A 26367-nucleotide genomic window follows, 5' to 3' on the forward strand; every position below is an offset into this window, starting at 1 on the left:
TAATAAATGCAGCTTAAGAGTTAGTCATGAAATGTAATGCTTAATCCATCCAACTTCTTTTTTCTTATTTTACATATCCTGGCTCTTTGCAGTCTTATATAGAATTTACAATCAACTTGTCAGTTTTCCCAATAAAATCTACTAGAATTGGATTAGAATTTTACTAAATCAACATGTCATTTTGGGAAGAACTGTCATCTTAACATCATAAAGTTTTCCAAAAAATAAGATATATCTATTATTTAGATCTTCTAGAAATTGTTTGCATTATTGTGGCTTTCAGTTTAAAATCTTGGAAGTATTTTATTACATTTATTTTTATATATTTGATGTTTTGAAGTCTATTGTACATGACTTTTTAAATTTTAATTTCAGATTTTTTTAATTATGCAGAATTTCAGTTTTGTATATGGTTTTTATATCAGGCCAGCTTTTCTAATTTCACTTATGTTTAATGTTTATATATGTTATGTTTACCATTTAACCATTTGCAAACACAGATATTTTTGTTTTACCTTTAAAACTGTTATACTTTCATTTCTTTTTTGGACATTTCATATAATTTTGGACAAAAATACTGAGAAGCATCTTTGACTTTTCCTTACATCAGTGGGTAAATGTTCAATTTTTTTTTCATTAAAATAATGTTAGCTTTTGTATTTTTAAATTGTTTACATAATTTTATGTATTTATTTATTGACTGTCCTGGGGCTTCACTACTGTGTGTTCTTTTCTCTAGTTGTGGCAAGCATGGGCTATCTCTAGTTGCAGTGTGTGGGGTTCTCATTGCAGTGGCTTCTCTTGTTGCTTAGCCCAGGCTCTAGGGGACATGGGCTTCAGTAGTTGTGATTCCTGGGCTCTAGATCACAGGTTCGATAGTTGTGGCATGCAGGCTTAGTTGTTCCGTGGCATGTGGGATCTTGTTGGACCAGGGATTGAACTTATGTCTCCTGCATTGGCAGGTGGATTCTTTATCACTGAACTACCTGGGAAGCCCAGATTTTCTATTTTTATATATGTCTTTTTCAAATTAAAGTACTACTCTTCTACTTCTAATTTACTCAGAGTTTTGTAATTAAAAATATTTTAATTTTATTTAATGAGATAATCATATGGTTTTTATCCCTTTTATCTATTAGAATAAGGCACATTCATAATTTCTTTGAAGTATAATTTATTGGGATAATCTGTATTTCACCATGACATATTATCTTTTTTATAGGTCACTATATACTATTTGCTGTTTGTGAAATGTATGGATCTATGTTCATAGCCATATTAGCCATTAATTACTTTTTCTTATAATTGTCTTGTTTAGATGTCACTCATGAAGCCAATTAGAAATTGGTCTATTTTCTGAAAGAGCAGGTACAATATTGATATTATTTCTTTCTTAAATGCATGCAGTGAATTCATATGAAACCTTCTTGACTTTAGGGTTTTTTTGAAACCTTTTTTTTTTAAAAAAAAGTATTAAAAACTTTTGACAAATATGAAACAATCCAGATTTTCTCTTTCTTGTTTGAGTTCTGGACACTAATGTTTTTCAAAGGTATTTTCATGTTACATGGCATCATGTTACATGATGCCATTTAAGTTAACTTATGTACAGTAAAAATAATTGTTTATTATATTCATCATATTTATTTAACTTTATATCTGTAAGATCTGTATATTATGTTCCTATTTTCATTATTATTATGCACTTTTTTTTCTCTCTTGATCAATTTTCCTAAGTTTTTAAATGGATTTTCTTTATTAAACTTTTCAAATTACCAAATTTCTGCTTTGTTGACTTTTTCTATTTTATGATAGATTTCAATTTCATGGACTTCTGATCTTACCTTCCTTTCTCCATTGGATTTAACATATCATTTTCTTATTATCTTCTTGAAATGGATGTTATATTTTTGTTTTCAACCTATTATTCTTTCCTAATAAATGAATTTCACCTGTATTTTACCATAGAGGTACTGCTTAAGCTGCATCCCATCTATTTGATACGTATATCTTTATTAACATTTAGTACATATGACCAAGAAAAACTTCAAATAGACTGTAATGTTTTGTTTTATCACAAGAAAATTACATCAAAGTTGTATCACAAAATATTTGATATACTGTATAATTTATATTTATTATAATATAGTTATGTTTTAAATATACTTTATATACAAGTAAAACTTTGGAATAGTATGTAAATTAAACATGCAAAAATAGGTGTCAGTTTACAAAATAAAAATCCATATGAATAGACGTTACATTTACCAAAATCTGTGCTTTTACTCTATGACAGACATAGCTATTAATAAATGGAAACCATACTAAAGATAAAAAAAATAAAAATGGTATGTGTTACATGATGCCAGTTTAAAAAATGCAATCCCCTCATTCATTCAAGAAATACTTACAAGCTACCACAAGCCATTCAATGTGCTATTGAATGGACATATCAAAATAAAAAGGACAAACGCCCTAAAGTGCCCTATTGTACGTTAACTGCATCATCATGGGACAAATGGGATCAGTCTCCAAAGTTGGGCAATAAGTAAGTAAATGCATACAACCATCATCACAATTATTATACACACACACATACACACATATGCACATACTAATAACAAGGAATCAAGATTAATCCTTCTATCTCTTTTATAAGAAGGACCCAGAGAACATTCAGAGATAAAGAAAGAGTGGAAGTTAGAAAATTCTTGACTATCTAGCCAAGAGGATTTCTTCTGAGGGGATGTAAACAATAGGACATTGGTAAAATAAAATTATTATGACAAAATTCAGAAAACTTATTCCAGAAAATTATGGTAAAATTTTGTTGTGCTTCCTCTTTTTGGTCAATTCTATATTTGTGCTTATCCAAAAGCTATGTATTAATGGAAGCGAGTATAGATATAATATCAAGAGCATTACCTTAGGATCCTCTAACTACCATTTTGTTTCCTTGCAAAAGTACAACAAAGATAAGGACACATGTTCTGCATCAGTCCCCAAAATTAACTAGTATGCAACTAAAGATGCTGAAAATAGTACGGAATTTCAGACAACCATCCAATCCCTAACTCCTTAAATACTGACAATTCCAATTGCTTAATATAGGTTTTAGTTCAGTTCAGTCGTTCAGTCGTGTCTGACTCTTTGCGACCCCATGAATCACAGCACGCCAGGCCTCCCTGTCCATCACCAACTCCCGGAGCTCACTCAAACTCATGTCCATCGAGTCGGTGATGCCATCCAGCCATCTCATTCTCTGTCAGCCCCTTCTCCTCCTGCCCCCAATCCCTCCCAGTATCAGGGTCTTTTCCAATGAGTCAGCTCTTCACATCAGGTGGCCCAAGTATTGGAGTTTCAGCTTTAGCATCAGTCCTTTCAATGAACACCCAGGACTGATCTCCTTTAGGATAGACTGGTTGGATCTCCTTGCAGTCCAAGGGACTCTCAACAGTCTTCTCCAACACTACAGTTCAAAAGCATCAATTCTTCAGCACTCATTTTTCTTCACAGTCCAACTCTCATATCCATACATGATCACTGGAAAAACCATAGCCTTGACTAGACGGACCTTTGTTGGCAAAATAATGTCTCTGCTTTTTAATATGCTATCTAGGTTGGTCATAACTTTCCTTCCAAGGGGTAAGCATCTTTTAATTTCATGGCTGCAATCACCATCTGCAGTGATTTTGGAGCCCCCCAAAATAAAGTCTGACACTGTTTCCACTGTTTCCCCATCTATTTCCCATAAAGTGATGGGACCAGATGCCATTATCTTCGTTTTCTGAATGTTCAGCTTTAAGCCAACTTTTTTACTCCCCACTTTCACTTTCATCAAAGGCTTTTTAGTTCCTCTTCACTTTCTGCCGTATGGATGGTGTCATCTGCATATCTGAGGTTATTGATATTTCTCCCAGCAATCTTGGTTCAAGCTTGTGCTTCTTCCAGCCCAGTTTAGTTATCAGGAATCAGACCTCAGCTCTTACCTTACCTCTAATGTGCAACCCTGATATGACCTTGAACAGATTATGTGAACTCCTTGAGAAACATTTTCTTGATCAATAAAATGAAGATAATAATTATAGATACCATTGTTCAAAAGAGTCAAGGATTCAAAATCATTATCCAGCAATGAATGAAAATAAATGGAACAATTTAGATTCTTAATTTAAATTTTGGCTAATACTATGTGTAAAATGTGAGAGAGAAGAGTTTAAAGGGCTCAGATTTTGAACTTTTGACATATTAAGTATAAAGGATTAACATGCCCTACATAAAGGACAGATTTGGAAAGGCAGAAGATTACACCTAATGTTAAACAAGTTGATTTTAAGGGTATTTAGTTAACAGTGTTCAGGAACATTTAGAAGGATGGATCTAGGGTTCAAAAGTAAAGGCTAGGCTAAAATACATGTCATAGGATCTTTGTCTTACATCACTTCCCTGAATGCCAATGTTCAACTCATAGCATCTCTGCTTTGGCATTGTCCATGGCAGAGAAGCAGTATCTGAGTCAAACACTCAACAGAAATATCAGGAGACTTTATTTAAGATATACCATGTCTCTATCATGCTCGGTTATTAAGAACCTCTCTCCAACTGAAATAAACCCTAGCTCAAAGTCTAGATGGAGAAGGCAATGGCAACCCACTCCAGTACTCTGGCCTGGAAAATCCCATGGATGCAGGAGCCTGGTAGGCTGCAGGCCATGGGGTCGCTAAGAGTTGGACACAACTGAGCGACTTCACTTTCACTTTTCACTTTCATGCATTGGAGAAGGAAATGGCAACCCACTCCAGTGTTCTTGCCTGGAGAATCCCAGGGACGGGGGAGCCTGGTGGGCTGCCATCTATGGGGTCACACAGAGTCGGACACGACTGAAGCAACTTAGCAGCAGCAGCAGCAGCAAAATCTAGATCCTCATTTACTTCCTTTACTGTTAACCATCTCTGTGGACTTACTATGTCTGCACATGTTTATTTTTAGTCTCAGAATAGATCCAGCTTAGCTGAAATCCCAAGAGAACTCAGTGCCCCTAGAGGAGGTGTCTTGGAAAGAAGAGGCAAACCCTCATATATAAGAAGGAGACTTTGGTAAGAGACAAATGGCTTCTGGGATTTTATGCTAGAATCCTTCAGCTGCTCTCAAAAGTCCTCTGCAAAATATCCCATTCTCTGGTAAGCTCTCAGATTATCTTTATCTACTTTGTGTTCACTTTACTTCTCTTCTTTGGAAATAAACCATTTAGAACTTTATATAGAGCAGGATACATCTCCAAATGTCATATACCTAGGAAAATTCTTCATTTCAGAAACTATGTAAATGATCTATTCACTTTTTAAGATATCAGTCTTCAACAGAATTCAAATTCTCCTAAATCATGATACCAAGCTCTTCAGATTATTGTTCTCCTGTGAACATAACACAATTCATCACACATTCCAGGCCAGGAGAAAATGAGATGTAATTTGTCAGTATTCAGTAGTAACTGCCCTTTCAAATATATAAATGATTTGAAAACCATGGGGTTTTTTAAAAAGGGTATTTAACCAACAATCTTCAGATAGTAAGGGATGGAACTAAGGGTAGTTTGATTTTTAGAAGACCATATTTCTTTGGGAGTTCCAAGAAGTACATAGAAATTAAGTTGTGAGAATCCTTTGCCTTCATGTAGTGTCATTCCAGAAATCACATATTCTGCCCAACATCTCATCTAGAATGTGAAAGAAAGAAATTATAGAGGCTTCTAGATTAAGGTTTACTAATATTTCACAAGGAAAAGAAACCAAGTTTTCATCTGAATGCAAGTTTTCTCTATTTAGGAAAAACTTGCCCAGAAGTAATTTTGTTAATCTGTGATACAGGTAGATTCTATTCTAAAGTGGAAACCGCTTCTCACAATATGATAGTCATATAAATGTTTTGGTCTGTCAAAAGACAACTAAACAGTCAGAACTTAAGAGTTGCATTTTTTCAACTAAATTTCCAGATATTCATATATTTTTTTTTTTGACTCAAAGCTCTATGTATCATTGCAGAGCCCTCTAAATTCATCATGTCCATTACCAACACATCACATGCTGAAATCACTACCTTCATCTTGGCTGGGATGCCGGGGCTGGAATATGCACACATCTGGATCTCTATTCCAATATGCAGCATGTATCTTATTGCTCTTCTGGGAAACTGCACCATCCTTTTCATCATTAAGACAGAACCATCCTTGCATGAGCCCATGTACTATTTCCTTTCCATGTTGACTTTGTCTGACTTGGGCCTATCCTTTTCCTCTCTTCCCACTATGTTGAGGATCTTCTTATTTAAAGCTTCTGAAATCTCTGCAAATGCCTGCTTTGCTCAGCAATTCTTCATCCATGGATTCACAGCACTGGAATCCTCAGTGCTCCTGATTATGTCGTTCGATCGCTTCCTAGCCATCCACAACCCTCTGAGATACAGCTCCCTTCTTACAACTCTCAGAGTTGCCCAAATTGGAATTGTATGCTTTTTCAAGAGCTTCCTCCTGGTTCTTCCCTTTCCCTTCACTTTGAGAATGTTGAAATATTGTGAGAAACGCCAACTATCACATTCCTACTGTCTCCACCAGGATGTCATGAAGCTGGCCTGCTCCGACAACCAGATTGATGTCATTTATGGCTTTTTTGGAGCACTCTGCCTTATGGTAGACTTTATGCTCATTGCTGTGTCTTACATCCTAATCCTCAAGACTGTGCTTGGAATTGCATCCCAAAAGGAACAGCTCAAGGCCCTTAATACTTGTGTTTCACACATCTGTGCAGTGATCATCTTCTATCTGCCCATCATCAACCTTGCCATTGTTCATCGTTTTGTCCAGCATGTCTCTCCCCTCTTCAATGTTCTTATGGCAAATGTTCTTTTACTTGTGCCTCCACTGATGAATCCCATTGTGTACTGTGTGAAAACCAGGCAGATTAGAGTAAAAGTTGTAGCAAAATTATGTCAGAAACAAATACATTAATAATCAGATCAGATCAGTCTCTCAGTGGTGTCCAACTCTTTGCTACCCCATGAATCACAGCACGCCAGGCCTCCCTGTCCATCACCAACTCCCAGAGTTCACTCAGACTCATGTCCATTGAGTCAGTGATGCCATCCAGCCATCTCATCCTCTGTCGTCCCCTTCTCCTCTTGCCCCCAATCCCTCCCAGCATCAGAGTCTTTTCCAATGAGTCAACTCTTTGCATGAGGTGGCCAAAGTACTGGAGTTTTCAGCTTTAGCATCATTCCTTCCAAAAAAATCCCAGGGCTGATCTCCTTCAGAATGGACTGGTTGGATCTCCTTGCAGTCCAAGGGACTCTCAAGAGTCTTCTCCAACACCACAGTTCAAAAGCATCAATTCTTCGGTGCTCAGCTTTCTTCACAGTCCAACTCTCACATCCATACATGACCACAGGAAAAACCATAGCCTTGACTAGACGGACCTTTGCTGGCAAAGTAATGTCTCTGCTTTTGAATATGCTATCTAGGTTGGTCATAACTTTCCTTCCAAGGAGTAAGCATCTTTTAATTTCATGGCTGCAGTCACCATCTGCTGTGATTTTGGAGCCCAAAAAAATAAAGTCTGCCACTGTTTCCACTGTTTCCCCATCTATTTCCCATGAAGTGATGGGACCAGATGCCATGATCTTCGTTTTCTGAATGTTGAGCTTTAAGCCAACTTTTTCACTCTCCTCTTTCACTTTCATCAAAGGCTTTTGAGTTCCTCTTCACTTTCTGCCATAAGGGTGGTGTCATCTGCACATCTGAGGTTATTGATATTTCTCCCAGCAATCTTGATTCCAGCTTGTGCTTCTTCCAGGCCAGCATTTCTCATGATGTACTCTACATATAAGTTAAATAAGCAGGGTGGGTGCCCATTTAAAGCATGAGTATTTAATGCCACATATTTAATTTTGTGGCATTAGTTTCTTTAGATGCTCTTTGTTAAATGCCTACTTTAGCCACTTTACTACATGTTTATGAAAAAATGATTGACCCCATGAGAAGGTCTTGTGTAACACATTTTAACTGAGTACAATCAACCCAGTTAATTTAACTGTAGAGTAAGCTCTGACAGTTCGTTTTCTTTATGTAATGCCAGTGCCTGACTTTGACCTTTGATTGCCAAGAGACATTTTCAAAGAAGGATGTCCCTTCTTTGAAGGGCACATTTGCCACATAACTAGAAAAAGAGCCAAACCAAACCCCTACCATCTCCCTACCCCCATCTGGCTCCTCTGTTTTAGAGATCTTGGCTGATTTCCATAACTGTCCATTTTGAGTCCTTGTTTTGTTTTTTCTTTTCCAGCAATTTAATTTCTGCTCTCTCTGTTTAAATTCACCATTAAAAAGTGAGTCTTCAAACTTGTTGTCCAATCCCAATAAAAGCAGAACTCCAGATCTGTGTCTCTCTCTCCTCCCCCCTCCCCAGTGCCCTCACTATGTGGCCCTAGGTATACTATACAATTCCTAGGGCTTGTAAATAGTAAAACTTTTATTTTTTTCCAAAGTTTCCTATTGCTGAGGACATCTTGCAATCATAATAAGAACCACAAGAGCCAGTCCAGCCACAAACGTTGGATATAGGTAGTCTGAGACAATCAAAACATAATAATTGAATGCATTACTATTTCTTAGTAATTTGAAATCCTACACATACCATATATCAAACACGTGTAATGTATCTGTATACGTGCTTCTATGTGTCTGTGCACGAGCTTTCCCAGTGTGAGAGCTTCTGAAACATACAGGCCTGAATTCTTTCTCCTTTCAATTTTCTTAGATAATTATCAGAATTTTAAAAAATATACATGTACATATTTTACAATACGAATAAACTAAAAAGATATTGTCACAACAAAAGTTTTTTAAAAATCAATAAAATGCAATAGCATGATTTTAGAAGATTCTTAAAAGGTAAGGAGTAGAAGAGAGCTGATTCACTGTTAAAATAAATCACTCTCTCAAAATAAATAGTAAATCTAAAAATCGATGACAAAATATTTAAGCATCCCTTCAAAACTGATTAACAGGACAAGATATCCCATATCATCTTCTATATTCAATTTGGATGCAGGTCTTAGAACACTAAGATTAATGAGAAAATAATCAAAATGGAAGGTAGAACAGACATACAAGAATTCCTGAAAATAATCCAGGATTTTAAAAAAAAGGATAGATAAATAGAAGAATGAATAAATGTAGTGTAATTCAAAAGGAAAATAATAATACATTTTAAAATGTAAGACTGGCCTACTGATTTTGATACAATAGAAATGCTAGTCAACCTAATTGAAGATAGACAATTTTCATCAATCACATTTACTTGATTATTATCTTTAGACAAAATTAATCACTCAGAAGCAAATCCAACATGATGGACAGAGTTTCTTCCATCTACCAAAATCATGTGTTAGGAGAATAAAGTTGCATTTCTCAAAGTGTGGTCCTTGGACCACCAATGAAAGCATCACCTAGGAGTTTATTAAATATACAGGAACTTATGATCCACTCAAAATATATTGAATCAAAATATTCATTTTAAGAAAATCGTCAGGTGATTGATCTTCACATTAAAGTTTAAGAGGCACTTTAGTAAAGCACTTCTTTATTGACAAAAGTGTGAGAATTTAGTGTGATTGTGTATTAGTGGGGTTTGAAGGCTTGCAAGGATTTTAAACAAAAAGTGTATAGCCACTGAGAATTCATTTCTCTCTAATTTCCACATTTCTAATTATGTCATAAGATTATGATATTTGAGAAAGTAGATATGATTTATACAGCAAAGACAAGCTGGCTACATTTGATTGCTGACCTATATTTTACTCATATTTGTTCCAAAGAGTATTCCCTGTATCTGCCTACAAGTAAGTATACTATAAATCTACACAGCATGACATGACTAACTCCACCAACTGAATAAATAGGATTGAGTAAGAAACTAAAGAGGCAAGCAGTAAAGTGGGAGAAAATATATGCTATACATCACCAACAAAGGGCTTAGCCTGTATTTATTTAAATATTTTGGCAAATCAATTAGAGAAAGACAGGTAATCCAATAGAAAATGGACAAAAGGATTCAATAGATGCTTCAAAAAGAGGGATTACAAATGAGCAGTGAACATATTAATAGAGAAGTATACTTTCATGTTAGAAGAAAATAAATATACAAAATTGATAGTATTATATTTTTCAGAACTTGATATTCTAAATACCTAATTTATCCTGAAACATCTTGGCAGATGAGTCAAGAGCAAGAGTTGATGAATGGCTATTGGGTTTTAATATGGTCTCCAAGACCTAATCATACTTAATTTCCTTAGTCTGAGCCTGTGTTATAAGGTGTTAGATTCATCTCCCTTGAGTCAACCCCTAACATTTCCCATGAAGTATGATGTTATTCATCAGGCAGAGCTTGCTTGTAGTCAACTCCAAGGGTCCTCTAGGCTTTATAAGACAGGACTTACAAAGCAAAAAAGGGGAGTCTAAGGATGCATCCCAGATTCTAATATCATATTGGTAAAAAATAATCTCAAAGAAGGTAAGATATAATTCTATTCATTCAGGATATTTGACATAATTTTCATTCAATTTTCTATTTGTATTCTCAATAGATATGCTAGATGTTAAAAGCAAATCAGGAGATGCCTATGGAGATAGAAAATCTTATAGAGCAACCAAGGAGAAATGGAATGTATGTGTTGATAGGGGTATGTGTCCAGAGATGTCTTAGAAATGCCCTGTCTGGATGATATGTGTGACAAGGGTGAAAGAGAAAATGTTAGTCGCTCAGTCATGTCCAACTCTTTGCAGCTCCATGAAGTGTAACCTACCAGGCTCCTCTGTCCTTGGAATTTTCCAGGCAAGAATACTGAAATGGGTAGCCATTTCCTCCTCCAGAGGATCTTTCCTACCCAGGGATCGAACCCAGGTCTGCTACATTGCAGGCAGATTCTGTACTGTCTGAGTCACTGGGGAAGCCTGTATATCTCAAAAACCACATGATTCATTTTCTCTATGTCTCATAGGTAGATTCATGGCCTTAGACAAATTATTGTACCTCTCTAAAACCTGTTTTGATGCTTTTGAACTGTGGTGTTGGAGAAGACTGTTGAGAGTCCCTTGGACTGCAAGGAGATCCAACCAGTCCATTCTGAAGGAGATCAGCCCTGGATTTCTTTGGAAGGAATGATGCTAAAGCTGAAACTCCAGTACTTTGGCCACCTCATGCGAAGAGTTGACTCATTGGAAAAGACTCTGATGCTGGGAGGGATTGGGGGCAAGAGGAGAAGGGGACGACAGAGGATGAGATGGCTGGATGGCATCACTGACTCGATGGACATGAGTCTGAGTGAACTCTGGGAGTTGGTGATGGACAGGGAGGCCTGACGTGCTGCGATTCATGGGGTCGCAAAGAGTTGGACACCACTGAGCGACTGATCTGATCTGATCTGAAGACCTGTTTTATTAATTATAAGGTGACTAAAACAATCATATATAACATAAATGAGGAAAAATATATAAACCATTTAGCAGGGTGTCATATTACTATATAGGAGCTTCCCAGTGGCTCAGTGGTTAAGTATCCATCTTCTATGCAGGAGTCACAGGAGACATGAGTTCAATCCAGAGTCAGGAAGATTCCCTGGAGAAGGAAATAGCAACCCACTCCAGTATTCTTGCCAGGAAAATTGAATGGATAGAGGAATCTGGCAGGCTAAAGTCCATGGGATCTTAAAGAGCTGGACATGACTGAGCATGCACATAGGCATGCATATTATTGTATAAAATTTAAAATAAGAATAAATACATAATAAAATAATTAAATCTATGTGTGCTTATTCTATACATTTCAATTAAATCTAATAGTGACTATCTCTAAAAATAATGCAGTCTTCAAGCAGTAGTGATAAAAAAGCCAGAATGCAAATGGCCACAGTCTATTGACATAAGATAATTTTAGCCATATCTAGCATAGTTGGCGGAGAAGGCAATGGCACCCCACTCCAGTACTCTTGCCTAGAAAATCCCATGGATTGCGGAGCCTAGTAAGCTGCAGTCCATGGGTCGCTAAGAGTCAGACACGACTGAGCAACTTCCCTTTCACTTTTCACTTTCATTCATTGGAGAAGGAAATGGCAACCCACTCCAGTGTTCTTGCCTGGAGAATCCCAGGGATGGGGGAGCCTGGTGGGCTTCCGTCTATGGGGTCTCACAGAGTTGGGCACGACTGAAGTAACTTAGCAGCAGCAGCAGCATAGTTGGGCTTCCCTTGTGGCTCAGCAGGTAAAGAATCCACCTGCAATGCAGGAGACCTAGGTTTGACCCCTGGGTTGGGAAGATCCCCTGGAGAAGAGAACATCTACCTACTCTAGTCTTCTGGCCTGGAGAATTCCATGGACTGTATAGTACATGGGGTCACAGAGAGTCAGACAGGACTGAGCAACTTTCACTTTCAATTTTCACTTTCGTAAAGAACCTATTTTGTGTAAATGGAACTATATTCTGTACCTACAGAGGAAAGCAATAGAAATTTTTAGAAAAATTTATCAGTTTGATTCAAGGAAGGAAAACTGAGTATTTAACTATATGAAGCAAAAAGCTTTAGGCAGTAGTTAATATACTAATACTGGAAATAAGCTAGGACATGTTCATTGATGGTGACCTGTGGTACGGACCTAACAGAAGCAGAAGATATTAAGATGAGGTGGCAAAAATACACAGAACTATACCAAAACGATCTTCATGACTCAGACAACAACAATGGTGTGATCACTCACATAGAGCCCAAAATCCTGGAATGTGAAGTCAAGTGGGCCTTAGAAAGCATCACTACGAACAAAGCTAGTGGAGGTGATGGAATTCAGTGGAGCTATTTCAAATCCTGAAAGATGATGCTGTGAAAGTGCTGCACACAATATGCCAGCAAATTTGGAAGACTCAGCAGTGGCCACAGGGCTGGAAAAGTTCCACTTTCATTCCAATCCCAAAGAAAGACAATGACAAAGAGTGCTCAAACTACTGGACAATTGCACTCATCTCACATGCTAGTAAAGTAATGCTCAAAATTCTCCAAGCCAGGCTTCAGCAATATGTGAACCGTGAACTTCCAGATGTTCAAGCTGGTTTTAGAAAAGGCAGAGGAACTAGAGATCAAATTGCCAACATCCGCTGGATGATCAAAAAAGCAAGAGAATGCCAGAAAAGCATCTATTTCTGCTTTATTGACTATGCCAAAGCCTTTGACTGTGTGGATCACGATAAACTGTGGAAAATTCTGCAAGAGATGGGAATACAAGACCACCTGACCTGCCTCGTGAGAAACCTGCATGCAGGTCAGAAAGAAACAGTTAGAACTGGACATGGAACAACAGACTGGTTCCAAATAGGAAAATGAATATGTCAAGGCTGTATATTGTCACCCTGCTTATTTAGCCTAAATGCACAGTACATCATGAGAAACGCTGGGCTGGAAGAAGCACAAGCTGGAATCAAGATTGCTGGGAGAAATATCAATAACCTCAGATGTGCAGATGAAGTCACCCTTATGGCAGAAAGTGAAGAGGAACTAAAAAGCCTTTGATGAAAGTGAAAGAGGAGAGTGAAAAAGTTGGCTTAAAGCTCAAAATTCAGAAAATGAAGATCATGGCATCCGGTCCCATCACTTCATGGGAAATAGATGGGGAAACAGTGAAATAGTGTCAGACTTTATTTTAGGGGGCTGCAAAATCACAGCAGATAGTGATTGCAGCCATGAAATTAAAAGATGTTTGCTCCTTGGAAGGAAAGTTATGACCAACCTAGACAGCATATTCAAAAGCAGAGACATTACTTTGCCAACAAAGGTCCGTCTAGTCAAGGCTATGGTTTTTCCGGTGGTTATGTATGGATGTGAGAGTTGGACTGTGAAGAAAGCTGAGTACCAAAGAAACGATGCTTTTGAACTGTGGTGATGGAGAAGACCCTTGAGAGTCCCTTGGACTGCAAGGACTTCCAACCAGTCCACCTTAAAGGAGATCAGCCCTGGGTGTTCATTGGAAGGACTGATGATGAAGTTGAAACTCCAATACTTTGGCCACCTCATGCAAAGAGTTGACTCATTGGAAAAGACTCTGATGCTGGGATGGATGGGGGCAGGAGGAGAAGGGGATGACAGAGCATGAGGTGGCTGGATGGCATCACCAACTCAATGAACATGAGTGTAAGTGAACTCTGGGAGCTGGTGATAAACAGGGGGGCCTGGCCTGCTGCGATTCATGGGGTTGGACACAACTGAGCGACTGAACTGAACTGGCTGAATGTATCCTGTGGAAAACAGTTTCTGGAAAAAGCCTTCTGGCTAATCCTGTTATCTTAAAATGTAAATTATGGGAGTGAATCTAGTAAGGTCTTTACAATCTCCAGACATTCTTTTGATTCATTGTAATAACATTAAAAAGCATATAACTCCATTGCTAACACTAGCGAGGGTGCATTCTTTCTGCCCCCTTCTGATGTCCCTGTCAGAAGCTTTCTCTATTTCTTTTATATTTTAGTAAAACTTTAATACACAAAAACTCTGAGCAATCAAGCCTCATCTCTGGTCCCCTGGATTGAATTCTTCTCTTTCAGAGGCCAAGAATCCTGGCATTTTTGTGGTTCAGCAACAACCTTTCAAAAAGCAATGCCAAAGAATGCTCAAATTACCACACAATTGCACTTATCTCACATGCTAGCAAAGTAATGCTCACAATTCTCCAAACCAGGCTCAACAATACATGAACTGTGAACTTCCAAATGTTCAAGATGGATTTAAAAAAGGCAGAGAAGCCAGAGATCAAATTGCCAACATCCATTGGATCATAGAAAAAGCAAGAGAGTTCCGAAAAAATATCCACTTCTGCTTTATTGACTCAAAGCCTTTGACTGTGTGGATCACAACAAACTGTGGAAAATTCTTCAAGAAATAGGAATACCAGACCATCTGACCTCTCTCCTGAGAAATCTGTATGCAAGTCAAGAAGCAACAGTTAGAACTTGACATGAAACAACAGACTGGTTCCAAATAGGGAAAGAACTGTCAAGGTTGTAATTTTTTCACCCTGCTTATTTAACTTATATGCAGAGTGCATCATGCAAAATGCCAGGCTGGATGAAGCACAGGCTGGAATCAAGATTGCTGTGAGAAACATCAGTAACCTCAGATATGCAGATGACATCACCCTTATGGCAGAAAGCAAAGAACTAAAGAGCCTCTTAATGAAAATGAAAGAGAGTGAAAAAGTTGGCTTAAACTTAACATTCAGAAAAGTAAATCATGGCACCAGGTCCCATTACTTCATGACAAATAGATGGAGAAATAATGGAAAGTGAGAGACTTTATTTTGGGGGGGCTCCAAAATCACTTCAGATGGTGACTGCAGCCATGAAATTAAAAGACGCTTGTTCCTTGGAAGAAAAGCTATGACCAACCTAGACAGCATATTAAAAAGCAGAGACATTACTTTACTAACAAAGGTCCATCTACTCAAAGCTGTTTTTTCCAGTAGTCATGTATGGATTTGAGAGTTGCACTATAAGGAAAGCTGAGTGCCAAAGAATTGATGCCTCTGAACTGTGGTGTTGGAGAAGACTCTTGGGAGTCCCTTGGACAGCAAGGAGATCCAACCAATACATCCTAAAGGAAATCAATCCTGAATATTCATTGGAAGGACTGATTTTGAAGCTGAAACCTCAATACTTTGGCCACCTAATGTGAAGAACTGACTCATTTGAAAAGAACTTGATACTAGGAAAGACTGAAGGCAGGAGGAGAAGGGGATGACAAAGGATGAGATGGATGGATGGCATCACTGACTCAATGGACATAAGTTTGATTATATTCCAGGAGTTGGTGATGAATAGGGACGCCTAGCATGCTGCAGTCCATGGGGTCACAAAGAGCCGGAACCGACCGAGTGACTGTACTGAACTGAACTGAACTGAACTGATGGTTAAAGCGGTTCTGTATAGTCAGGAAAATATGACTATATATTTTCTAAAGAAACTTTTTAACTTTAAAACTATATAATTATGAATTTCCAGTTCTGCCATTACTTCAAATCTATACCCTATCAGAGATATACAGATTTGATTATAGATATGAGTTAATTTATGAATCCCCCCACCCATAGTAAAGTTTGCTTTTCCTTTCAAGATTTTGTTTTTATAAAACTAAGTTAAGAGAACCATAAAATTGGAGATCTGATTTTATGAAATTCAGCCATGAGTAGCTTCATGTGGTCAAAGGGTTGTTTGGAATATTTAGTTACGTAAAGTCCAAATTGACTGAGACTTTCACAAAATGAAACAAATAGCTGGATGAAGAAGCAAGTCAGATTCTTCTTGTTTGTTTGTTTGTTTGTTTGTTTGACTTTTCTTACTGCCTGAACTGACAGTTTAAATAGACTATTTACCTTAAGAAGTTTCTGAGTTGTCTTAGTTCTATGACCTACATTTTACAAAAAAAGGAATATCTTCTTTATTTAGGAAATTTCCATCTCCACTGAGGCAAGAACCTGGTTAAGTATCTTTTTTACGCGTCATGGCTCCTCTTAATGACACCAACATTGAAGTTCTCAGATTCTTCCTTATTGGGATCCCTGGACTGGAGAAGAATCACTTCTGGATATCCATCCCTTTCTCATCTGTGTACTTTCTTTCTCTCCTGGGTAACTTCACCATCCTTTTCTTTATTAAGACAGAGCCAAGCCTCCATGAACCCATGCACTATTTCCTTTCCATGCTATCTGTCTCTGACCTAGGGTTGTCCCTGTCTTCCTTACTCATCACTTTGGGACTGTTCCTGTTTGGGGTCCATGGAATTCATGCAGCTACATGCTTTGCCCAGGAATTCTTTATCCATCTATTCACAGTCACTGAAGCCTCTGTGCTATTGGTAATGGCAATTAACCAGTATGTGGCTATCCACAACCCTCTTAGATACAGCACAATCTTAACCAGCTATCAAGTCATCAAAACAGGGGTCTTGCTGACTTCCAAGAATATCATGTTGATTCTTCCACTGCCCTTTTTGTTGCAAAGGCTGACATACTGTCATCAAAACCTGCTCTTACAGTCCTACTGTCTCCACCAGGGTGTCATGAAGGTGGCCTGCTCTGACAACAGAGTCAATGTTGTCTATGGACTCTGTGCTACCCTTTCTACTATTTTGGATTTTCTGTTTATTACTTTCACCTACATGATGATCTTAAAGACAGTACTGGGCATTGCAACCCCCAGAGATCAGCCTAAGGCCCTCAACACCCACATGTCTCATATCTTTGCTATGCTTATCTTCTGTGTGCCCATGCTGAGTGCAGCCATGCTCCACCAATTTGCCAGTGATGTGTCTCCTTTGATCCACATTCTCATGGCTGATGTTTTATTACTGGTGCCTCTCCTGATGAATCCCATTGTGTCCTGTGTGAAGACCCATCAAATCCGTGAAAAGGTTATGGGGAAATTTTGTTCAAAAAGAAGTTTATCAATGCAATAAGAAAGGGAATAAACTTATAAGTGGTAAATAAATAAACTGAATGTATAGTCAGAGGAAAGCATGATCTAGAGGAATGGTCTTGTGTTTTATGGTTAGAACTCATAGAGTAAATGGCTTTAATACTGAGTATGCTTAGTACCCTCAGTGTCCCTGAGATCTTGAGAAAATTACTTCCATTCTTTTTCTCAGATTGAACATCTAAAAATTCAAGACTTCAGTGATGACTGAAAGCCTCTACTTCTTGAATTTTAAAATGCATGCCAATAAAATAAGAGAACTTACCTATCTCAATGCCTATGTTAAAAGAAAAATATATAGTTTCCATACTTTCACTTTCCTAGCTAATAAAAGTATACTAGAGGAAAGACAGAGTGTTTCTTCCTTTTTTAGTTCATGATAATGCAGTTGATATATCTAATTCCTGAACTCCAAAGCTCTGTATACATGTTCTCTGATTTAAGAATCTGTGTGCATGTATATTTAAATGCATGCAACTTTTTTTTTTTCTTTCTTAGCTCTTCTTTTCCTCTTCTCTTCTATCTATCAGACATGCGTAAATCACTTTAGCCCTTCAGGCAACTAGGATTAGTAGGTAAATGTATTTCTGAAAAGACTGTACTACTTACATTTGAGTCAGGAAAATGCCAGATGGGAATGCTGTGCTTACTGAAGGATGTTTAACAACTCAGGAACTAACTGCCAATAGTTCACTCAGACCTTTAGCAATGGTTATGAATCCTTTCTTTCATACAATCATAGATTGACATGTATGTTGATGGGATTACCACTATTGAACATGATTTGCATTTCTCAAATAACTATTTGCAATAGTCTCTTTTTTCGGCAATTATGTAATATGTATGCATTTACCTTTTTAGTGCATATTTTTCTAAATAATATTAATCATCTTCAACTTTATCAGATAATTACCTCTAATTTTGTCTGCACATATTTTCTGTTAGTTTTTTAAAATTTCTGGAAACATATTTTGTTTAATAACTAAAACATTTAGAGTTAATAATCAGACACTTTTGAGAATAAACAAACATGGAATTGTATGTAGAAGGTCATATATACATATTTTGTATTGTTTATAATTTTATATACATATTTCATATGAAATCTCATACATAATACACATTAAAATATATTCATTAGCAAATATTTTTAGAATATTGGTTTGCCAATCAAACCATTTTAAACAAAAACGATTTCAAACATGAAATTTTCTCTGAAAGTAAATAAATCTTTATCCTTGTACAAGCTCTGTTTGCAAGCTTTGAATTAGACAATGGTTATGCTGGCTAAAAGAAACCAAAAATAAAATTTTGATACTCTAATTTTTCAATGCTTTGGTTAAAGATGTCTAACCTACTTCGAACAAAAATACAAAAATTGTTTAAAGGATGAGTTCTCTGGGAAGACCAACCTAGACAGCATATTAAAAAGCAGAGACATTATTTTGTCAACAAAGGTCTGTCTAGTTAAAGCTATGGTTTCTCCAGTAGTCATGTATGGATGTGGCAGCTGATCTATAAAGAAAGCTGAGTGCTGACAAATTTAGGCTTTTGAACTGTGGTGTTGGAGAAGACTCTTGAGAATTGCTTGGACTACAAGATCAAACCAGTACATCCTAAAGGAAATCAGTCCTAAATATTCCTTAGAAGGACTGATGTTGAAGCCGAAACTCCAGTCCTTTGGCCACCTGATGTGAACTGACTCATTTGAAAAGACCCTGATGCTGGGAAAGATTGAAGACAGGAGGAGAAGGGGATGACAGAGGATGAGATGGTTGGATGGCATCACCAATGCAATGGGCATGAGTTTAAGTAGGCTCTGGGAGTTGATGATGGACAGGGAAGCCTGGTGTTCTGCAGTCCATGGGATCACAAAGAGTCGGACACGACTGAGCAACTGAACTGAACTGAACACCAAATTAGTCTGATTTACCAAACACTCCTTCAGAGGCTCACCTAGCTTTAAAATCTGATTGAAAGTGATTAGTCAGTAAAAGAGAATGCTGATTATTCTTTCACTATAATGCTAAAGATTTTCTTTCTTTTTAAATTGAATATCAGATTTGTCTTAAAATTTTCTTAATTCAGTTATTCTAAATGTATATGTAAAAAGAAAATAGGCTGGAAGAATTGCCTGGATGTAGTCATGCATTATGTCTGCACCACAACTATCCCAAGAACATTGTGAACAAAGTTTCCTAATTTCAAAAGAGCATGGTTTTTACTACACTATTGTCCTGACAAATATAAACATATCTAAATTTTTAAAAACGTATATCTAATGTTGAGCTCCTTAATTGAATTCAAAATAGCATTTTCAATAGGACCACATGTTTTATAGAACAAAATGTGAATCCAAAACATATTCAAAATCTTCGGATCATGACTTGGAATAATATTTTTAAACAACTTATATAACTGATTGATTTTTAGAGTGACTTTAGCATCAACTTATATAACTGATTGATTTTTAGAGTGACTTGAAAATCATGGTGGAATAAGACATCTCTTATTTGTCCTCCCTCCAGCAAAAAAAAAAAAAAAAAAAAAAAATTAACCACCCATCCATGAACAGCAAAGTGCTTCTGTGGAATCCAGTACCACATTTCAAGGAACCTAGAAGGGTCACACACAGCCATGCATTCATAACAGGCAGACAGACCTTGCTATATGGTGTGGTCTCCAAGAGAGCTATGAACTAGTTCCAGTCTCTCTGGGCCTTGGTCCCTTTAGCACTTGGAAAACACTGATTGGGGTAGACACCCCATGAATGAGAGAGCTTTCTGGAAGTCCAGATTTCCAGAAAAGTTCCAGCATGCCATTGGAGCAAAAAATATATGAGTTTCAATGTCCTGGAGTATATGAGAACAGTTAGACTTTGTACGAATCACCCCTTCCTAAGACAGCTAAGTTTAGAGCAAAGTGAGACCTTCTCAGTCCCTTGATTTCCCCTGCAGGGGAAAGGGAGAATGGTTAACTTGATACCCAGCTTCCCCAGCTGTGCAGGAAACTACAAAAGTGACTTATTTCTCATGTAGCATCCAAAGTATCAAATCATAAACTCCATGACTGAAAAGAGGAAAGATATCAGGAGAAGGGCAGATAAAATTCTCAGAGGTTATTAAAGGGCTGTGGTCCCTGAAGACTATGTAGCGAACTCCATTAGGAAGTCTGTCTATGAGCCAATGGGAAAGTATCACCTGAAGATCTTCCCAACTGGCAAAAAAAAAAAAAAAAAAAAAGAAGAAGAAGAAAAATCAAGAGGTGGAAGGACAGGTTAAAACAATTTTGTACAGCAAAATGATCAACAAAATGAAAAGGCAGCCTACATAGTGGGAGAATATATTTGCAAAACATATATCTAATAAGTGATAATCTCCAAAATATATAAGGAACACACAACTCAATAATAATAATAAAACAATCAACCTGATTAAAAAATGAGCAGAGGAACTAAATAAATATTTCTCCAAGAAAATATGCAAATGGCCAGAGGGTACAGGGAAAAATGTTCAACATCACTAATTATCAGGGAAATGCAAATCCAAATTGGTTGAGAAACAAAGATAATAACTATACATTAGGCCCATTTTTGGCAAACTAGAATCACTCTACCAGTTTTAATAATGATGTTTACTGAGAACCCATTGTGTAAGCCATCCTTTTGAGGTCTTTCCTCCAATTGTTTAAATCATTCTAAAAGAAGCTGGTCAATCATAATTAAGAAACCTATAATTTAAGAGTGAAGACTGGGGACTTCCCTGGTGGCTCAGTGGTAAAGAATCCACCAGCCAATGTAAGGGACACAGACTCAATCCCTGATCTGGGAAGATTCCACGTGCCCTGGAGCCACTAAGCCTGTGGGCTGCAACTGCTGAGCCTGTGCTTCACAGCCCGGGAGCCACAACTACGGAGACTACAGGCTGCAAATACTCAAGTCAGAGTGCCTAGAGCTCATGCTCCACAACAAAAGAAGTCACTGCAATGAGAAGCCCCGCCCACCGCACCTAGAACGTAGCCTCCACTTGCTCCAGCTAGAGAAAAGCCTGTGCAGCAACAAAGACCCAGCACAGCCAAAATTAAATAAATAGATAATTTTTAAAAAGAAGTGGATGTGGGAAGATCTTTAAAAAAAACTGAAGGAAAAAAAAAAGGCTGAAAGCTGTTATTTAATATACAACAACCTAAACGGGAAAAGAATTCGAAAAAGACTAGATACATGTATGTGTGTGTGTGTGTCTTAGTGACAGTCATGTCTGACTCTTTGTGACCCCCATGGACTGTAGCCTGCCAGGTTCCTCTGTCCGTGGGATTCACCAGGCAAGAACACTGGAGTGGGTTGCCATGCCCTTCTCTAGAGGATTTTCCCAACCCAGGGATTGAACCTAGGTCTCCTGCATTGCAGGTGGATTCTTTACCATCTGAGTCACTAGGGAAGCCCAGATACATATATATGTATAACTAAATCACTTTGCTATAAGCCTGAAACTAACACAAAATTGTTAAATCAACTGTACTTCAATATAAATTTTTATTTTATTTTTTAATTTTTTATTAATTTTATTTTATTTTAAAACTTTACAATATTGTATTGGTTTTGCCAAATATTGAAATGAATCCACCACAGGTATACATGTGTTCCCCATCCTGAACTCTCCTCCCTCCTCCTTCCCCATACCATCCCTCTGGGTCATCCCAGTGCACCAGCCCCAAGCATCCAGTTTCGTGCATCGAACCTGGACTGGCAACTCGTTTCATACATGATATTCTACATGTTTCAATGCCATTCTCCCAAATCTTCCCACCCTCTCCCTCTCCCACAGAGTCCATAAGACTGTTCTATACATCAGTGTCTCTTTTGCTGTCTCGTATACAGGGTTATTGTTACCAACTTTCTAAATTCCGTATATATGTGTTAGTATATTGTATTGGTGTTTTTCTTTCTGGCTTACTTCACTCTGTATAATAGGCTCCAGTTTCATCCACCTCATTAGAACTGATTCAAATGGATTCTTTTTAATGGCTGAGTAATACCCCATTGTGTATATGTACTACAGCTTTCTTATCCATTCATCTGCTGATGGACATCTAGGTTGCTTCCATGTCCTGGCTATTATAAACACTGCTGCAATGAACATTGGGGTACACGTGTCCCTTTCCCTTCTGGTTTCCTCAGTGTGTATGCCCAGCAGTGGGATTGCTGGATCATAAGGCAGTTCTATTTCCACTTTTTTAAGGAATCTCCACACTGTTCTCCATAGTGGCTGTACTAGTTTGCATTCCCACCAACATTGTAAGAGGGTTCCCTTTTCTCCACACCCTCTCCAGCATTTATTGCTTGTAGACTTTTGGATCGCAGCCATTCTGACTGGTGTGAAATGGTACCTCATAGTGGTTTTGATTTGCATTTCTCTGATAATGAGTGATGTTGAGCATCTTTTCATGTGTTTGTTAGCCATCTGGATGTCTTCTTTGGAGAAATGTCTATTTAGTTCTTTGGCCCATTTTTTGATTGGGTCATTTATTTTTCTGGAATTGAGCTGTAGGAGTTGCTTGTATATTTTTGAGATTAGTTGTTTGTCAGTTGCTTCATTTGCTATTATTTTCTCCCATTCTGAAGGCAGTCTTTTCACCTTGCTTATAGTTTCCTTTGTTGTGCAGAAGCTTTAAAGGTTAATTAGGTCCCATTTGTTTATTTTTGCTTTTATTTCCAATATTCTGGGAGGTGGGTCATAGAGGATCCTGCTGTGATGTATGTCAGAGAGTGTTTTGCCTATGTTCTCCTCTAGGAGTTTTATACTTTCTAGTCTTATGTTGAGATCTTTAATCAATTTTGAATTTATTTTTGTGTATAGTGTTAGAAAGTGTTCTAGCTTCATTCTTTTACAAGTGGTTGACCAGTTTTCCCAGCACCACTTGTTAGAGATTACCTTTAATCCATTGTATATTCTTGCCTCCTTTGTCAAAGATAAGGTGTCCATATGTGCGTGGATTTATCTCTGGGCTTTCTATTTTGTTCCATTGATCTATATTTCTGTCTTTGTGCCAGTACCATACTGTCTTGATGACTTTGGCTTTGTAGTAGAGCCTGAAGTCAGGTAGGTTGATTCCTCCAGTTCCATTCTTCTTTCTCAAGATAGCTTTGGCTATTCAAGGTTTTTTGTATTTCCATACAAATTGTGAAATTATTTGTTCTAGCTCTGTGAAGAATACCGTTCGTAACTTGATAGGGATTGCATTGAATCTATAAATTGCTTTGGGTAGTATACTCATTTTCACTATATTGATTCTTCTGATCCATGAACATGGTATATTTCTCCATCTACTAGTGTCCTCTTTGATTTCTTTCACCAGTGTTTTATAGTTTTCTATATATAGGTCTTTAGTTTCTTTAGGTAGATATATTCCTAAGTATTTTATTCTTTCCGTTGCAATGGTGAATGGAATTGTTTCCTTAATTTCTCTTTCTGTTTTCTCATTATTAGTGTATATGAATGCAAGGGATTTCTGTGTGTTGATTTTATATCTTGCAACTTTACTATAGTCATTGATTAGTTCTAGTAATTTTCTGGTGGAGTCTTTAGGGTTTTCTATGTAGAGGATCATGTCATCTGCAAACAGTGAGAGTTTTGCTTCTTCTTTTCCAATTTGGATTCCTTTTGTTTCTTCTTCTGCTCTGATTGCTGTGGCCAAAACTTCCAAAACTATGTTAACAAGGATTGAGAAGATGCAAGAAAGGATTAACAAGGACCTAGAAGAAATAAAAAAAAGAGTCAATATATAATGAATAATGCAATAAATGAAATTAAAAACACTCTGGAGGCAACAAATAGTAGAATAACAGAGGCAGAAGATAGAATTAGTGAATTAGAAGATAGAATGGTAGAAATAAATGAATCAGAGAGAAAAAAAGAAAAATGAATTAAAAGAAATGAGGACAATCTCAGAGACCTCCAGGACAATATTAAACTCTCCAACGTTTGAATCATAGGGGTCCCAGAAGAAGAAGACAAAAGAAAGACCATGAGAAAATACTTGAGGAGATAATAGTTGAAAACTTCCCTAAAATGGGGAAGGAAATAATCACCCAAGTCCAAGAAACCCAGAGAGTCCCAAACAGGATAAACCCAAGGCGAAACACCCCAAGACACATAGTAATCAAATTAACAAAGATCAAACACAAAGAACAAATATTAAAAACAGCAAGGGAAAAACAACAAATAACACAGAAGGGAATTCCCATTAGGATAACAGCTGATCTTTCAATAGAAACTCTTCAAGCCAGGAGGGAATGGCAAGACATACTTAAAGTGATGAAAGAAAATAACCTACAGCCCAGATTATTGTACCCAGCAAGGATCTCATTCAAATATGAAGGAGAAATCAAAAGCTTTACAGACAAGCAAAAGCTGAGAGAATTCAGCACCACCAAACCAGCTCTCCAACAAATACTAAGGGATATTCTCTAGACAGGAAACACAAAAACAGTGTATAAATTCAAACCCAAAACAATAAAGTAAATGGCAACAGGATCATACTTATCAGTAATTACCTTAAACGTAAATGGGTTGAATGCCCCAACCAAAAGACAAAGACTGGCTGAATGGATACAAAAACAAGACCCCTACATATGTTGTCTACAAGAGACCCACCTCAAAACAGGGGACACATACAGACTGAAAGTGCAGGGCTGGAAAAAGATTTTCCATGCAAATAGGGACCAAAAGAAAGCAGGAGTAGCAATACTCATATCAGATAAAATAGACTTTAAAACAAAGGCTGTGAAAAGAGACAAAGACAGTCACTACATAATGATCAAAGGATCAATCCAAGAAGATATAACAATTATAAATATATATGCACCCAACATGGGAGCACCGCAATATGTAAGACAAATGCTAACAAGTATGAAAGGGGAAATTAACAATAACACAATAATAGTGGGAGACTTTAGTACCCCCACTCACACCTATGGATAGATCAACTAAACAGAAAATTAACAAGGAAACACAAACTTTAAACGATACAATAGACCAGTTAGACCTAATTGATATCTATAGGACATTTCATCCCAAAACAATGAATTTCACCTTTTTCTCAAGCGCACATGGAATCTTCTCCAGGATAGATCACATCCTGGGCCATAAATCTAGCCTTGGTAAAATTCAAAACATATTGAAATCATTCCAAGCATCTTCTCTGACCACAATGCAGTAAGATTAGATCTCAATTACGGAAGAAAAACTATTAAAAATTCCAACATATGGAGGCTGAACAACACGTGGCTGAATAACCAACAAATCACAGAAGAAATCAAAAAAGAAATCAAAATTTGCATAGAAACTAATGAAAATGAAAACACAACAACCCAAAACCTGTGGGACACTGTAAAAGCAGTCCTAAGGGGAAAGTTTGTAGCAATACAGGCACACCTCAAGAAAACAAGAAAAAAGTCAAATGAATAACCTAACTCTACACCTAAAGCAACTAGAAAAGGAAGAAATGAAGAACACCAGGGTTAGTAGAAGGAAAGAAATCTTAAAAATTAGGGCAGAAATAAATGCAAAAGAAACAAAAGAGCCCATAGCAAAAATCAACAAAGCCAAAAGCTGGTTCTTTGAAAGGATAAATAAATTGACAAACCATTAGCCAGACTCATCAAGAAACAAAGGGAGAAAAATCAAATCAATAAAATTAGAAATGAAAATGGAGAGATCACAACAGACAACACAGAAATACAAAGGATCATAAGAGACTACTATCAACAATTATATGCCAATAAGATGGACAACGTGGAAGAAATGGACAAA

At 37.2% G+C, this 26367-nt stretch overlaps 2 protein-coding genes across 2 annotated transcripts; both read left to right on the plus strand.

Annotated features, from left to right (window-relative positions):
- Positions 1–6037: 6037 nt before the first annotated feature.
- Positions 6038–7003, plus strand: LOC129628235 (olfactory receptor 51A4). The gene has a single exon (XM_055547653.1). The coding sequence runs from the start codon at positions 6059–6061 to the stop codon at positions 7001–7003; it is 945 nt and encodes a 314-aa protein (XP_055403628.1). The 5' UTR covers positions 6038–6058.
- Positions 7004–16586: 9583 nt separating this feature from the next.
- Positions 16587–17540, plus strand: LOC129628944 (olfactory receptor 51A4-like). The gene has a single exon (XM_055548626.1). It carries the CDS (start codon positions 16587–16589, stop codon positions 17538–17540), a length of 954 nt encoding a protein of 317 aa, XP_055404601.1.
- Positions 17541–26367: the final 8827 nt, after the last annotated feature.

This window comes from Bubalus kerabau, chromosome 15, assembly GCF_029407905.1.
Source record: "Bubalus kerabau isolate K-KA32 ecotype Philippines breed swamp buffalo chromosome 15, PCC_UOA_SB_1v2, whole genome shotgun sequence".
NCBI classification, from domain to species: domain Eukaryota; kingdom Metazoa; phylum Chordata; class Mammalia; order Artiodactyla; family Bovidae; genus Bubalus; species Bubalus kerabau.